Raw genomic sequence first — 16,397 nt, forward strand, 5'->3', positions numbered from 1 at the left:
TCAATAAAATCTACTATGTGATGTAATGCTGTGATGATAGCTTCTTTTTTAAACTAAAATTTCAATAAAATCATTTTCTTCATACATGGTGAGCATTATTGAACGTCAAGTAGGAGTACATTGTTGTAGAACTGTCAGACAATTCCAGAAAAGGCCGCAGGCCCAATAACTTTCTGCAGGAACTAGCAGTTATGCATACCCTCCGGACAGATATTTCTGCTAGTTATAATAATTGCTTAAATGTGTTGTTTTTTTCCCATAGCTAAAGTATAATCTATGTGTTTGCATTTAAATATAGTATTAGGAGTATAATCAATTATGGTTTGGCAACATACTTGAAAAATATTATAATGTTATGAGTTGGGAATTTTTTGATGCCCCCCCCCCCACCCTACACACACACACCCAATACAAAAAGCACTTCTACGGACCCACGTGTATTTGTTAATACAGTTATTATGTCTTATAAAGACTGAATACAGAATTTTAAAAATAACAACTTGTTAAATAGAAGAACACAATTCAGCTTCTATCATGACAAGAACAGCCAGTAAGAGCAGTGTGTTTTTATTTGGAATCTAATAAAGGCTGTAAATAATGGCAAAGAACATTGAAATAGGAATTAGAAATCTATTACACTATAATAGGAATTGTGGACGTACACTGACATGATGAAGTTTGTTTACCAAGAAATATTCCGTAAAAAAAAAAAATGAGCAATAAAGTAATATAGAAAACTAAGGGTGACATCGTGCTTTATTCCAACATTAATCTCTCATGTGTTTTTTCTTACAACTGAAGTTAATTTCATTTTCTTCGCATTCTGGATGGGCTAGATTTTTCTTTTTGTCCGTAGGGCATTGAATAACATATACTGTCTTTTTGCACCAGTTACGCAGTGGGGCTTCATACGGCAGCAATTACACAGCGGCGGACAATGTCGTTTCTCTCCCGGTGCGTTAATAACGGAAAGGCCGTTTACTCATTCTAATCATGGCATTATTATGTTAATGATCATCAAAACTGTTTTAAATTTTTCACTCTAAGTCCAACACAGAATATTAATGTAGTAGTCTAGTGGTAGACAGGAGTTTAAACTTTAGCAGGCTGTGAGGGGATCATAGACTGTGGCCATTATCGTATGACAACAGGCTCGTAACGGACTCTTTTAGTCAACTCTGCATATTGCTACACAGTTTAGTCCCCCGCTGGTAACTAATACAGCTTTATTAGAAACTATTCCCCATCAAAGATCAAATTCTAACTAGTTGTTGTTGTTTTTATTACTTAGTGAGATGAAATTTGCTTCACTCTAGTTTTATCTGTATATTTATAACGATTATTTCAACTTGATTTAAGATGTTCCCCTATAATTTCGTTTAAAGCTTTAGTTAGTTTCATTTCTGTTTTAGCGCAAGGCTACATAGTGGGTTACTTGTGCTGCGCCCATCTCAGGGATCGCACCCAAAATTTTATCATTATAACTCCCCAAGCTTACCGTTGAGCTCAACGAGTTTAATATAAAATGTTTTAAATTTTTATACATCTGAGAGGGCGCTGGTGCGGTCTCTACATAGTGATGGCTAGGACGCCAGTATTAAAGCAATATAAAAGTAATCTAGATTTTCTTCTCTAAAGGTCATCAGAAGCTAGATATGAATAGCTACCTGGCATAGTCGCTCTATCTCAGGTGTATATGCCGCTTTTCAGCTATCCAGAGCGTCCCAGAGTCGAAAACCGGCGAATAGCCAAAACCGAAATTTCTTATTTTCGTTCATCATCACCTTTCTTCAACAGGCCTATCGCCTATCTAGTTCTAGCAGTAACTATAATTTTATCATCATTTGAGAGAACAGAACTGTTTTCACGATCTTTGATTACCTATTTTATTATTGTTCTATGCAAAATGGATAAAGCTTTAAAATACATTCTATAACCTAGTAACCCACTACACCATCTTACAAAAAAAAAAGTAAACAAACAAGTATTAGGGAAAAAATAGCGCTAAATAAAAAAACCTATGTAGGGCTGGCTACTGAACTTGAAAGAAGAAACCAAACAAGATAGGGATGGAAATGGACATATCACTTGATCGGCTAATGATCACATAGCAGACAAAGCTGTCTCGACTTTACATAGAGAATAAAATCCCAACATTACTGGCTTTTTCACTGGCAAAACAAATAGAACCAGAATTCTCAATCGTAAAATGTTACTCTCTTGTAGAATAGTCATAAAAGTAGAATTCTGAAGTTAACTAAAGGAAAGAGATAATGATGAAAGCTGAGATTATATGCAAACACCAAGCTTTCGATAAATTGTTTCCTAATACTTGTTTTCTTTTGAAGCGTTAGTCTGTTCGTTTTCGTTTTGTTTTTGTGCTAAATTATAAAATAGGCTTTCTCCGCTGCATCCATCTCAGATATCGAACCTCGAATTTTAGCATTATATGCTATCAAACTTACTGCAGGAAATAATATTCCCTGTCCCGTTATAAATCGCTTTCAACTCTGACTATTTCATCTTGATTTAAATCATCTTTTTACCACAGTAATTTTAGAAGCAGGTTTCTATATTAGTAACAAAGGTACTACCTAAATGAAGTAAAAAACACAAATAATAGGAGCTTTATCTGCAATAAACCCTAGTGCAGTTGGAAGCCATTTTTTTTTCGTACACTACGTTCACTCAGTCAACAATACCAACCTACTGCTTAATTTATTTATTTATCTATGCATTAACCGCGGTGCCCTATCCTTTTTACTGTAATCAAAATGTAATTTGGATATATACTTTCGGAGGAAAACTTTTGGCGGCCTTCGTCGTTTTAAAAACAACTATACTACCTGGCTACTATAGTGTCATAGCTTTTAAATCTCAGTTCGGAATCACTTGGTTCAACGAACAAGGTGTTTTAGAATGTCTAGTATGTATTGCGATCAGTGTCTGTCTCCTGTTTACGGCGGCCGCTTCTCACACTGCGTTTGAAAAGTTGCGCACGCAGGCAAGGCTCAACATTGACTTGTTGATGCAAAATTTTATTTCGCAAGCAGGATATTCTACACTAAACTGCTAGGAATTAATCATGCTATCGTTGACATTTCAAAATGTGACGTAACTTAAAGAATAAAAATGTAGATTTATCGTATATTATTGTTGAGAGGCTCTTAGCATGACTGAAATGCTCAACAATTACTTTTCGTGGTGGGCGGTATAAGTAGCTCAGAACTTTGCCTCTGAGTGAAACCAAGAGTGCATAATAATTATCCATTTTAAATCCGTAAAATAATTTAAATTGATAAATTAACTTAAAATTTTCTGGTCACTTGGGATGAGTTATTTTGCTTGTATTTGATAGAAACACTTTTTGAAACAGCTTTGATGATATTACTATGATCTTTCTCAGAAGTATGCTTTCACTTTGTGAGCAAGGTATTTGGAAAAATTGAAATACTGTGTGCACATCCCATTCTTCTGAGTACAGTTAAACCTCAAATTAACTTGTTTTTGTACCATTTACCACCGATGGGGCTCACATATTGCATCTTATTGGGAAATTTTATGTATTTATCTGTTGCAACACTCACTGACCAATAACAATTGATGAAATATTATACTTTCTGTGTAAAACACATAGAGGGCACCACCAGTAATTATTCTGACTTACTGCAGTTTTGATGAAACTTTTATTTACATCTGTGTGTGTGTTTGTTATTAGGCATTCTGTGATCATCAGCGTCATAGATCTACAAACAATTTTGGGCACAAATACATTAGACAAATGTGTTTCAAAAAGCCAATGAGTCCATCAGTAGTTAGAAGATTGTTTGATAAAGTCGTGTATCTAAAACATGATATTTTTGGATAAAATGACTTAAGACTCCAAAGTTAAGTGCAGTTTTAACGGTTTTGGTTTTGTTATCAGTGTAAATGGAAAAACATTACTTAGAAAAAGTATTGATCTTTAATGATCTAGATTTGATGTAGTGAAAATGAAAGAACTAAATTTTGTAGCTGGTCTTTTCAAAGATCTCAATACAAACATTTACCTGTTATTTTTATTAATAGAGGATTTACGTTTATAAAATACAAAAAATTAGAAATATAAAATTTCCTATAATCATAGAGTAACCTGTGTTCTTATAGGGCTGACAAACAGGGATTTAGCATTGGCTTGTATGCATGTTTTATTTGAAACACTCTTCGCCCCGTCCAGCTTTGGCTTTGTATTCGTGTCTCTTTTCAATTAAACAGCGTCTGTTTTTCTGCTTTAGAATTTCAATAAACGAAAAATGTATGGTCTCCTTCTGAGTTTCTCTCTCTCTCTCTCTCTCTCTCTTTTTTCTTTTTGTGCTGCCTACAGCATAATAATGAATATGCATAGTAAGCTTATATGTGAGGCATTTCACCTATGCACGCGAGCAGCGCGTGTTGTAGATGTAGACATCCAAGTACCGGGACCAGTGAAGAGCAAATGCACTTTACGTGTCTGGGAGCATTGGTATTCTAAAGGATTCCTGTACTCTGTCAAGTTAGGTAAAAAACAAAACAAAACAAACAACAGCTGATTGTTTAAACTCTAGGGAGCAGTTCTAACGCTTTTTCTATACTTTCTGTTTCCCGTGCTGACACCTTCTAGTTATTTTAATGACCGTACTTATGGAGCTATTTCATGCCTTTTACTTATGTGTTTCTGTTGCTCAGTGTAAACATTTAAGAACAAAGGATGAAAAAGGGGGGAACACAAATCGTAGTTTTATCCTTCTATTTCAGGAACGAATATTAAATTATTGTCAGTCAATAGACTAACTTAAGATCTTCTCTAATTAACACTTCAGATTTTCTTCATTTCTAAATTGCGGGTTTACTTTTTGTTTGCACTGATTGCGGGGTTATTGGCTTTAACTCGAAAGTGTGAACCACTTTTCTTTACCTTCTGATCCAAACAAATTTAAACAAATATTAAGGAATAGAATAATCTGTAAGCTATTTAAATATAGCTATTTGTTGAGCTATAGAACCGTGAAAAAGTGGAGGAAAGGAACTAAGTTTCAGATAGTTGTTCAATAATTCCTAAAATAGGCTTTCAATTCATTTCATTCTTGTATGATATCATTACCATTAATGGATCCGATAAGACGTCACAATAGGCTGATGATGATTTTCATTCTCTTTGCCTCTTTATTGGTTTTGAATAAGAAGATTTATTGTAGGCTTCTGCAACAAGGCCTTTCTCCCAGTTACTGAATCTCGTCACACTGGTTGACTCACAACACACTCATAGTCTGAGTCCAAATGTCATTAAACATTCCTCTTACCAGAACCCCTATCAGATTAGAAAATTATTAAGAAGTTGTGATTAAAAAAGTAATCCAACTATGTAGATCAGAGTCAAAGCATAATTTGTAAAGTGATGAAGCCTTTCCATTATAACAAACTGCCTAGAACTACTTAACGTCTAAACGACAACCTATAATGATTAGAATGTATTGAATCATGGGAATGATGGGCTAAGAATTATCAGTCTTATCGTGAAGTGTCATCACATGTATTACTATCACCCAAGTTCTGCTTCTTCAATGTCATACAGCAAATTCCATTGAAGTTGCTCCAGGTTTTGAAATGTTGTCTCCATCATACTAAATCATTCCAAGTAATTGGTGTAATTTATTGAAACAAGTCTTAATCTGTCGGGAGAAGTAAGAGTAAAGGCCACAGTGGCGTATTGTAGACATCACTGAAAGATAAATATTGAAAATATATCCTATTATTAACAAGCTATACACAGCGAAAACGTACAACCCTAAGAGTATACTTTTGTTATCAACTAGTTTGAGAATCTTAATCAAATTTTTACTTGGCCAAGTATGACACATTAAACCTTTTTTCCCGCCCAAGACTAATCATGATTTGATTCTACGTATTTTATCTACTGAATATTTTTATGTTTCACCTTTCAGCAACCAAGTATTTACCTCACCGACTTACTTCAGTAATTAGGTTCAAACAACTGAAATTTTCACCTAGAAAAAATTTAGACAGCATAACACCTGTAGTTACGGTTACTTTGCTTAAATCGCTTCCACTTGTTTTCTTAACGTGACATCACTGCATTGTTTTTACTATGAGAATTACTTTTCTGGGGAAAAATAAATTAACTCACTACTAGGTAGCGCTGTCGACGGAAGACATATATTAAGGTCAGCACGTTTTGAAAATTCCTAGAGTTAAGACCGATCAACCTGAAAAATTCCCACACACGTGATCACAAACTGTTTTGATATTTAGCCACCGATATACATGTAAAGATAATGAAAGAAATTATTGTTTGTTTGTAATTAAGCACAAAGATACACAATGGGCTATCTGTATTCTGCCCACCAAGGGTATCGAAATCCGGTTTCTAGCGTTGTAAGTCCACAGACATATCGCTGTTCCACTGGGGAGCAACAAATTATTATTTTTAATTTTGTTTAACGTAAACTGGAGTTCATTATGAGACATTTCTAAACGTAAATATAATCACGACCTACATCTCCAAAATGTAACTTTATTAACACAATATTTCGCTATTGTAGCTTAGACCACTGGATTAGTGAACTTGTAGGATATCGATAGTTCCTGACGAAGCTGTTATAGCGAAATATTGAGCCAGTAAATTACCTTCTGGAGATATGGGTCGTTATTTTATTTACGTTTATAATAATGAAAGAAATATTCAAGCATAACATATCTTTAGATATTTCGACCGCTGTATCAAAACTCTTTGAAATCGCTTTTACTTCCTTCTCAAGTGGAGATTTACACATCCAGAGATCTGACTATAAAAAGAAAAAGAAAGACATGTAAACAGTTAATACTTCTCTCGAGACACCTTCCCTCCCCTTTCCCAGAAACTATAAGCTCTCTCCTTTTGTCTATCAAAACTTTTTAGTCGATACAGATAACTTTGTTATTAGCGCTAAAAGGACTGCAGTGAATTTAATAAATTCGCCATAGGGGCAGTTGGAAAATAACATTTTGAAATTAATTTATTTCCGTGCTTCACACTCTTCGATATTACATTTTCGGGGTTATTGGACTTGCTTACAATAACATCATAAAAAAGAATAACTTATGATAATGTTAAACTTTTTCAATATTACACTGTAACTTATAGGAAACTTTATTTTAGTACTCTAAATAAGATGAGTGATAAAATACGTCCTTGTCTGCCCCCCCCCCCTCTGTGATTTTTAAATATGTTGAAATTCGCGCAAAGCTACTCGTGGGCTAGATGCACTAGCCGACACTAATTTTGAAGGTTTATACTGGAGGGAAGGCAGCTAGTCAACACCATCATCTCCAACTGTTGGGCTTCTCTTTACCAACTAACAGTGGGATGAACTGTCACATTATAACGTCCTCACGGCTGAAAAGAGTGAGCTTATTCGGTAAAAGGTTTCGAACCCACGACCCGTAGGAGTTTTTATAATTTTATTATACTATATTACTATATTTAATATCTGTCATACGCTAAAACAAATTTTGTACCGTACTGAGTATAGCGCCTATAAGTCACCCTTTCCGTGGACACTATACCATGTGAGTCAGTTGACTTACATTGTTAAATTCCAAAATTCGATTTCCAGCGGTGAGAAGAGGACAAATAGCCCACTGTGTAGCTTTAGACACAAAAATAAATTACATCAATAATGAATAACAACCTTACTAAGTCACTTAAGCTAATCCAAACTGTCCCCATTTAAAATTAATATTACTTAATTAAATTAATTCACCCCACCCACACCCACTAGGGAGCGTTACAACAAGGCCATTTCTGAATTAAGGTAATCCTATATTTTGTTTGGACGGTGTTCATAACTCCCACTTAACAAATGTATTCATATCTGATAAATAAAACATATCACACAAGGTAGGTGCGGTAGATACACAAAAAATAAAGATTAGCATGCGGCATATAACATGTGAAAAATAGTCACGCATTTATATACAATACGTCAGCTGGGACGTGTATTTTAATATTCATTAGTCGACATTCCGGGACTCTAGATCAAATATAGCTCAATTACATCTCATGACTAGTCCTTCGTAACTCTATGAAATGTTCTAATTCACAAGGGTAACTTATTTGATACTGTTATTGCTGCATATGATATTTCTGTGTAGCATGCGAAAAACAGATATTTAGAAAATTAATAAACAAATGCTTTTGTTTATTGGGCCATCGAGAATCTTTCGAGCGTGTTACACGAACATACTGTTTATCAGTAATAATATATTTCCATTAGAGCTCATTTACTCACAAATGATTGCAATGAAAAGAAAAATATACTTATTTATATTCATGAATTTAAAATAATAAAAAACGCTATAACGTTTAGCTTATTCTTCATAATACAAATTTTGTTCACACGTCTCAAACTTATGCTAGCTCTTTTTTTTTCCTTTAATGCCACATCACAGTGTGAGATGAACAAGAACGCTTAAAGATATAAGACTTCTGATTGGACAAACAGCTTTAATATTATTAACAATGTTACTAAATAAACAGCTAAGTATAGCAAACCCACATCAAGGAATTTCTAATTAGAAATTGTAAGGTTTATCTTCAATGTCTTGATGCATTTTCATGTGGATGAAACTGAACAACCCGTGTTAAATCTAAAACTTTGCTACAACTTCCAGTTAAGCATGGTAGAGTAGGGTTTAAAATGATAAAACATATTTAGTTTATTAATAGTTGAGTAAACTTCATGGAAAGTTCGATATTATTATATAATATACGTGGCTTACAATAACAATTATGAATATACCGTATTGGATATATGGAAGACTAAATCTGCTGCCTATTTTTATGTTACCATACGTGTATTACTCCTCACAAGCTTGTTGTTTGACCTTTGCAGTTCCCACATAAGTCCATAGAGCCTTAATAATATCTATATTATAACTATATGCTGGCCAGGCCGTGGTGGAAAGTATTCATTCGTACTCTTTAATCCGGGTATCGTTTCATCACATTTGCTGCACGTTTGGGGTCACTGTCACTAAAAAATAACTCTCTGCCCAATAAGTATTTTCCCAAGGGAATAACGCGATGCATAACGATTTGCCATCAATTTTTTTTTATATCACCATTAGTTAAGAAGCAGCCCACACTCATATTGTTTCCCAGCATGTTTCACTGTAGACGCTATACGTTTATCGTGATATACTTCTCCTATCTGCTATCCAATAAATTATCGTTTATTGTTGCCAAATAATCTAAACTTGGATTCAGTGTCCAGCTTTGCTCATTCCATTTGTGTGTGTGGTCTAATGACCCTTTCAACCTTTTGGTCTAGTTGGTTACCTCATCCCAGCAGCTACGCGTCCATTGAGACAACTACATATTAATAATTATCTTACTGTGATGGAACTAACATTCTTAACTGTACTTATAGCTAGGTCAATGACAAGATCTATACTGACTTGTCGTGTTACTTTCCAGCATTTTTAAAGGAAATCGGATTTTACCTTGACTACTTCTATTATCAACAGTACTGGTTTCATGTACACTCTCCGCCCGGCATGGCCAAGCGCTCGATTGGCAATCTGCGGGTCGCGGGTTCGAATCCCCGTCACACCAAACATACTCACCCTATCAGCTGTGGGGGCGTTATAATGTGACGGTCAATCTCACTATACGTTGGTAAAAGAGTAGCCCAAGAGTGGTGGTGTGGTGGGTGGTGATGACTAGCTGCCTTCCCTCTAGTCTTATACTGCTAAATTAGGGACGGCTTTACACGAAATTCATAATAAACCATAAACCATATACACTCTTCAGCTCCAACTGAAATATAAAATTTTGCCCCTGTCTGTCAAGTAGTACTAATCTTCACCTGCCAAAATTCTAATTTTAACACGTTTATCACGTGTAATTTCAGTCTTAGGAAAGATGAATGAAATCACCACAATACTGCTGGGAATGGTATAACTTTCTATACCTTTATAAGCACTATGTTGGTGTAGTACTCTTTAATGTATGACAGCTAATCACAGTGTAGAGTGTCAACAGTTTATTCTCATTGAACAGAAAGAGGAGTAATCCTATAATATTTGCGTTTTATGTCCATTTTCACTACTTTTTTCTATCATTATTTAATTACTGAATAAATAGTTAGTAATGAAATAATTCTTATCTAGCTTTAGTGTATTATGGTACCCAAAAACCAAACATAAAATCCCAGACACTTCTAGGCCTATCACGTCCTAGTGGTTAGGGCGCTCTATTCGCAATCAACGGGTCGCGAGATCGAACCCGTCACCAAACATGCTCGCCCTTTCAGCCTAAGAGAGCGTTACAATTTAAAGGTGTTTGGTTCATTGTCGTCGTAAAAGGAAATTATAGCAATTATAAAATAAATGTATTTTTATCTTTCAATCTATGCCACTGTAAGTTGAGAAAATTTATGACTGTAAAGGTTGATTACCTCAAAAAACTGTTTTGTTATGAAGGAATGAAAAAAAAGATGTGAGTGCATATAAACAAGATCAACACATGTTATATTCTATACCTAAAGCGTATATAAAGTTACTTTGCATAAAATTATCTGCCACATTATTCGATAGGCTTATAAGAGCTGATATAGTTCGGAACTTAGCTGGTCATGGTATGGGATTTGTTCTCCAATATGAGCAAATATATTTCCTACTTCAATATATGATGATGCACTGTGAACAAGATATGAGCGGTAAACCCATCTGAAACCTACGTAGCCTAAAAAAAAAGAAATACAAAAATGTGTGTATAAATTGAAATCTTATACCAACGCTCTTTGGTGGTTTAATTGTATACTCCTTTACTCACCATTAATAACCTAAAATACTTTAGGTGTTTGAATAACATGTAACATACCGTCACAATTAATTATTTATTATTATTCAGTGCACTAACTGCTGCAAAAGACGTTACTTGTTTGCTTCGCTTTTCCAAGCAGCACTGATGAGCTGTCAATTCGGCGAAACTAGCCTGTTGCAGCGGGAGTAGGGAATCAAAGAATAGATTAGGCCTGTACATCATCTTTTCTTCACTGAAATTCGCGTTTTGGTGAAGAAAGGAAACAAATAAGCCGATTCTCTTCATTCATTTTTAAACTTCAAAACTTTGTGTTTACAGAACATTAAATTGTTTAATACTTTAATGATGTTATTTTACTCTGAAAACAGTGCAAAACAAACTTATTTTTTGACGACAATCGTATCATATATTTCTCCATATGATTTTTATTTACTGTTAAGCACAAAGCTACTCAATGTGCTATCCGTGCTGTCCTCGCCACAGTACAGAAACCAGGTTTTTAGCGTTATAAGACTTCCAATATATACATATATATATTGTTATGTATCTGCCTGATTGTTTGTTTCAGGTAGAAATTCTTTCCGAGGATCTTCAGCTATACAAGTCCTTTTTGATTAAACCAGTTTATTCTTCCTCGATACAAACTTTTAGTACACAGACGTTCCACAGTCAGTACGTTTCTCGTCACTTTAAACTTAACAATTTTTATAATACAAGCTATAAATCTCGATAACTTCGCTTTCAACGAGTGCAAAACACACACTTTACGGCTCACTAGTTCGAAACTAACAGAATCATAAATTACAGGAGCTCAAAGTAACTACTGCTCTCTCTTCATTCCCGCTGGCTTTCTCTGCTAGGCTTATATACTAACGAAGAGAGCATCTCGGACTTCCCTGATCATTCGAGAAACATCACGCACGCTATCAGCGCCAATCGCGCCAGCAGCGTCATATGACTTCCGTTGTCGTAACAATATATAAAACAGCTTTCCATCTGTAAAGTTTGACATTCTATCGAAATAGATAGATAATAATTACCGAATGAGAATGAAAAGATACTGAACATAACAAAGTTAAAGAGTTTCAGGAAATTAGATATTCTTGTTTTTCAGAACTGTCGTCAAATATTTTGTATGTTTAGATCAGTATTCTAACAATTGGGCTGGTCATTGCCTAGTGATTAGATTGACTGGATTGTGAATACGAAAATTCATGGTTAACGTTCCGTTGTCGCAAAAAAAAAAAGCGTTCTGTACTTTGGAGCCATTGATGCACTATAAAAATGACGGTCAAGTCCCACTATTCAGTCACATAATGATAGCCCATGAGTTATCCATAAATACTCTTAGCTTGGTTTGCCTTCCTTTTAGTGTATCATTTCAAAGATAGCGTAACTTTGCAAAGTTGGCCTTTTATGTTACCCTACATGAAAATTCTGAAATAAACTTATATGTTAAAAACAAACTTCCAAAAATATAATAACATTTTTAAAAAGGCAAACTTAAACGATACATAACTTTTCAAATACATAGTCGGCGAATTGATAAAACATAACTTTTTGGACTATAAAAATAAAAAATGTCTGAAATATCTAAAATAATATTTCGTGGTCGTGTTGGGCAAGAAATCCCGAGAGATATGTGGCGTCATCTATTACCAAATAGAGTAGTTTTAGTGAAATATTGTTAAACAAAAATGTGTGTTAAGATAAGCTGATGTAATAAACATTATATTCAACTATTAACGATTTCAGTTTTAATTAAACGAAGAAAGTAATAATAAAAACATGTATAAAGTACTAAACTGCGTTACATTTGACGCATGTTTCGCGTAGACGTCGGAAATTTACATTGACGTTTTTTGTAGTTTTTATCTTATATTTTGAATCTTTACCTGTAACTACCAAATTATTTTAAAATCCTTATCTACTCATACTGAGTATGATTTCAGACTAAAACTCACTGAAATTTATAGGGATGCTGAAATGGGTGCCGGTCACTTTGTATTGGAGATTTGCTCTAACACTTTCATCACTCTGTTCCAATACCTATACCATTTCGTATCTTGGATGTTGATACGAAAATATTTTATAAGTAAGCGATTGAATACTAAAACGCAAAAGTAGATCTGAAGTTTAAAAAGAAAAGAAAAATTCGTTTATAATATACTTTTACTGTACCGTAGGCGACGAATTTATATTAAGAGTAATTTCATATATGAAATTCCACTTCTGTCCGGTTGTATACACGTGCTATTCTGTTCGACATGAAGGGTGTACGAAGTTAAACATGTGGGAAAACATCCAAAATTGAGGATTAACTTAAATGGACAGTGATTCGACTACATAAAAAAGCATTAGTTTTGCCTTTAATGGACCCTTTTGACTATTAGATGACTAAAACAAATCATTTAGCTTTAGTTTAGCATCACGCAATTCGGAATGTTCAACTTGGTGGCTTTATTTGCTATAATATTTTCGTGTTCTTGTAAACCTCCAATCGATTGTGGGTCTTAGAAACGTTGAACTTCAGAAATTACACTTTTTTGGTTTTAGATTTCAAGAAGAAATAAATCTAAACTGAATTAACAATTGGTTAATCAAAACTCCAGTTAACACTGAATCTCATTGCTGCTTCTTACTATAATAACACATGGAAAAAAAACACGAAAGCCTTCAATCGAATTGGTTTTCAGTTAATAATGAAAAGTACGTTAGTTCTTTTTGTTTTTGCTTTTCTCATTCATTTGTTTATCGTAGAATTATATAGAAATTTGGGTATCTTGATATCTTAGTTGACTGAAAATATCATTTCTGTGATTCACTTCCAAGGTAAAAACTAGAATTACATAAATAAGTGTAGTAAAGGAGATATCAGCAAATAAGTTGAATTTATTGAATTTAGAACAATGTACGATATCAGAGAATTTAAATAAAAAACGTACAGATCGATATAGTAGCACCCATTCCCTAACTAGGTCAAACGTACAAGCTGTGCTATTTTGAATTTACGTACAAGTGTAGCAAAATTTACTATGCACGCATATTTTAAAACATTTAAAAAAAATCAATACATCGATGTAAATCAAATGTCATCATTATGGCGCACATTCTTTTGTAGTTTGAGAATAAAACGGCCCTTTTTAAAAAACTAGATAAGAGTGCCTACAAATGAAGAAGTGCACTTTTTGAACCTCTATCAGTGTTTTCGAGATTTTCTGTAAATTGGTTTTCTTCATTGTCATTTTTTCCCCATTTTGTACAGTTAGTGATAGATTTATGTATATATATAATAAGGTAAAATAATAATAATAAGGTAAACTTTATTATATGTCTTCCAGCTTATTAAAGAATTTATATCAGACATATATGAGAGGAGAACGGAAGAAATGATTACAAATGCTTTCAGAGAATTTCTGTGGTCCGTCACAGTTTCTATATTTGCCATAGGTGGAATGGTAGGAGGGATTTCAGGAGGAGCGGTTGCTAATAGGTTTGGAAGGTGAGATATTTCAAAATTCAGTAGAACGATTGTTGTTACTTAAGTTTTGTTCTTCCACTTTTGTTCGCTTTTATGTTTCATTCAGATGTTATAATATGATGTTTTCCTACTTTATGTCTTGCATACATATCATGTTGTATATACAATATTAGTAAAGTGATATAATTTTGTTTTTCAACAGGAAAGGGGGTCTTCTTCTTAATAACGTTCTTGCAATATTGGGAGGTGCATTCATGGGGCTCAGCAAAGCGTCCCATAGTATCGAGATGCTTATCTTTGGTCGCCTTATCATAGGTTTTAATTGTGGTAAGTCTACTCACTATCATCAGAGAGACAGTTTTTTTATACAACTTAATTTCAATGAGGAAATTTTGTTTTAAATTATGATTACATTTGAATAATTTTGTTATATAATAACAAAATAACTTTTGTTATATTTTAAAGTTATAGCCATCGAAATGTGAATATCGAAGATTTATTACTTTTTTAAAAAAATAATTGTTCAATTATTTATAAGTATAGTTGCTTTTTAAAATCAGCCAGTTGTGTAACTACTGTTGAGCTAAGCATTCAATCTCTCTTTTGCTTATTTCAAACAAAGTTAAAAGCTATTGTTATTCAGCACCATGTGAATGTTGTTTTGAAAATGATTTTCTAGAGACAAATTTTAGAAGATTTTCAGTTGTTTGGTAAGATAAATATTCTTTATAAATGTAGTTGTTACATGTTACAAGTCTCCTACTTGTAGTGTTTCAAGGACATAAACATTTAAAGTGCTATATATTCTAACCGAAAATATTACAAAACATTCACCAAGGGCACCAAATCTGTATGAATCCGTTGTTTACAGGCGAGATTCCTCGGAACTGTGCGGAAATGAAAGTTATATTTTTATTGTTTTATGTAAAGTGCACTAAATAAGTATTACATATCGCTAAAATAAAAAAAATTAAATTATTATGAGGGAAAATTTGGCAAATTATGGTTACAATTATATTTCTTTACTTAATTTTTACAATTGCATGGGTTGGTAGGAGGCAACAGGGAACAGCTTCTCAGACTATGTTTAATGTAGTTTTTGTTGATTGTATCAGATACTGTGTTATTCTGAATCATTAGAGGGTGTCCATAAAATTAAAATCAATTGTATGTTTCTATTTCTTCTGTTATTTCTGAATCTTTTACTGTGATTGAGTTCCTAGAAATGTCTCTTCTACTATTAATGATAGCTAGGGTATGGTGGCTTAGTGACTAATGCATTGAATTGAAAAGTGAAAGTTTGTTTGTTCGAGGCTTGCTCAGGATATATTGCTATGTCTTTGTAACAAGCATCTTATCCAATTTCTTCAGTTTACCAAGCTATATAATGAGTATCATCAGACAGCCTAGCGCTATCCTGCAATTGGTGATCTAATTGTTTATATAATTAAATCTTAATATTTTGGTGTTGAAATTAAATAAACCAACTTCACTTAATCACGAGGTTAGATTATTACGGATTCTTCTTCTCTGTAGTGTAAGTACCTTACTTTTACCCATCAACCCCCAAGCTCTATAATTCTCATTCTTTTTGTTGATGAATACAAATATCTAGGTACATTATTTGGTCTGGGAAGGATCATACCTTTCCTTCATCCGCAATCGGCTAGAAATGTTTCGTATTGCTTTAGGATACCTCAAATTAGATAGTGGATCTTCAAGCACATTTGTTGCTATATCATATATTTGTATTTTGTACAGTATAGTGTACGTATGCTCAGTACTCTGCCTTTATTTTGTCTCTCTAAGCTTAGAACCAGGGGTGTAGACAAGCTGGGTTCCTGGAGCCTGGACACACGCATTTTTTTTTTTAGAGATAAAAGTATTGCTTTCTATAATTTGACATATTTGGCAAAGTAAAAAAAGACAGAACAATTTGTGAACATGTTGATAGATGGCTGCCATGTTACCGATAAGGAATAGCATTCACTTACATATTGTTGCGTCAGCGAGTCACATGACCACTGTGGCGCCCTCAAGTTTCTAGAACTATCTTGTTCTTTCAGGAATGCT

At 33.8% G+C, this 16,397-nt stretch overlaps 1 protein-coding gene across 4 annotated transcripts in view; it reads left to right on the forward strand.

Annotated features, from left to right (window-relative positions):
* Positions 1-16,397, forward strand: part of LOC106468202 (glucose transporter type 1-like) — a 63,855-nt gene that overhangs the window by 13,166 nt on the left and 34,292 nt on the right. For all 4 annotated transcript variants that reach the window (XR_002612585.1, XR_002612586.1, XM_022396540.1 and 1 more), the window contains exons 2-3: positions 14,185-14,345; positions 14,527-14,651. Coding sequence is in view for 2 of the 4 variants with exons in the window: in XM_022396540.1 (XP_022252248.1) it covers positions 14,185-14,345; positions 14,527-14,651 (286 nt within the window). In the remaining 2 variants the exon portion in view is untranslated. The remainder of the gene's footprint in view (positions 1-14,184; positions 14,346-14,526; positions 14,652-16,397) is intronic.

This window comes from Limulus polyphemus, unplaced genomic scaffold (assembly GCF_000517525.1).
Source record: "Limulus polyphemus unplaced genomic scaffold, Limulus_polyphemus-2.1.2 Scaffold2914, whole genome shotgun sequence".
NCBI lineage: Eukaryota > Metazoa > Arthropoda > Merostomata > Xiphosura > Limulidae > Limulus > Limulus polyphemus.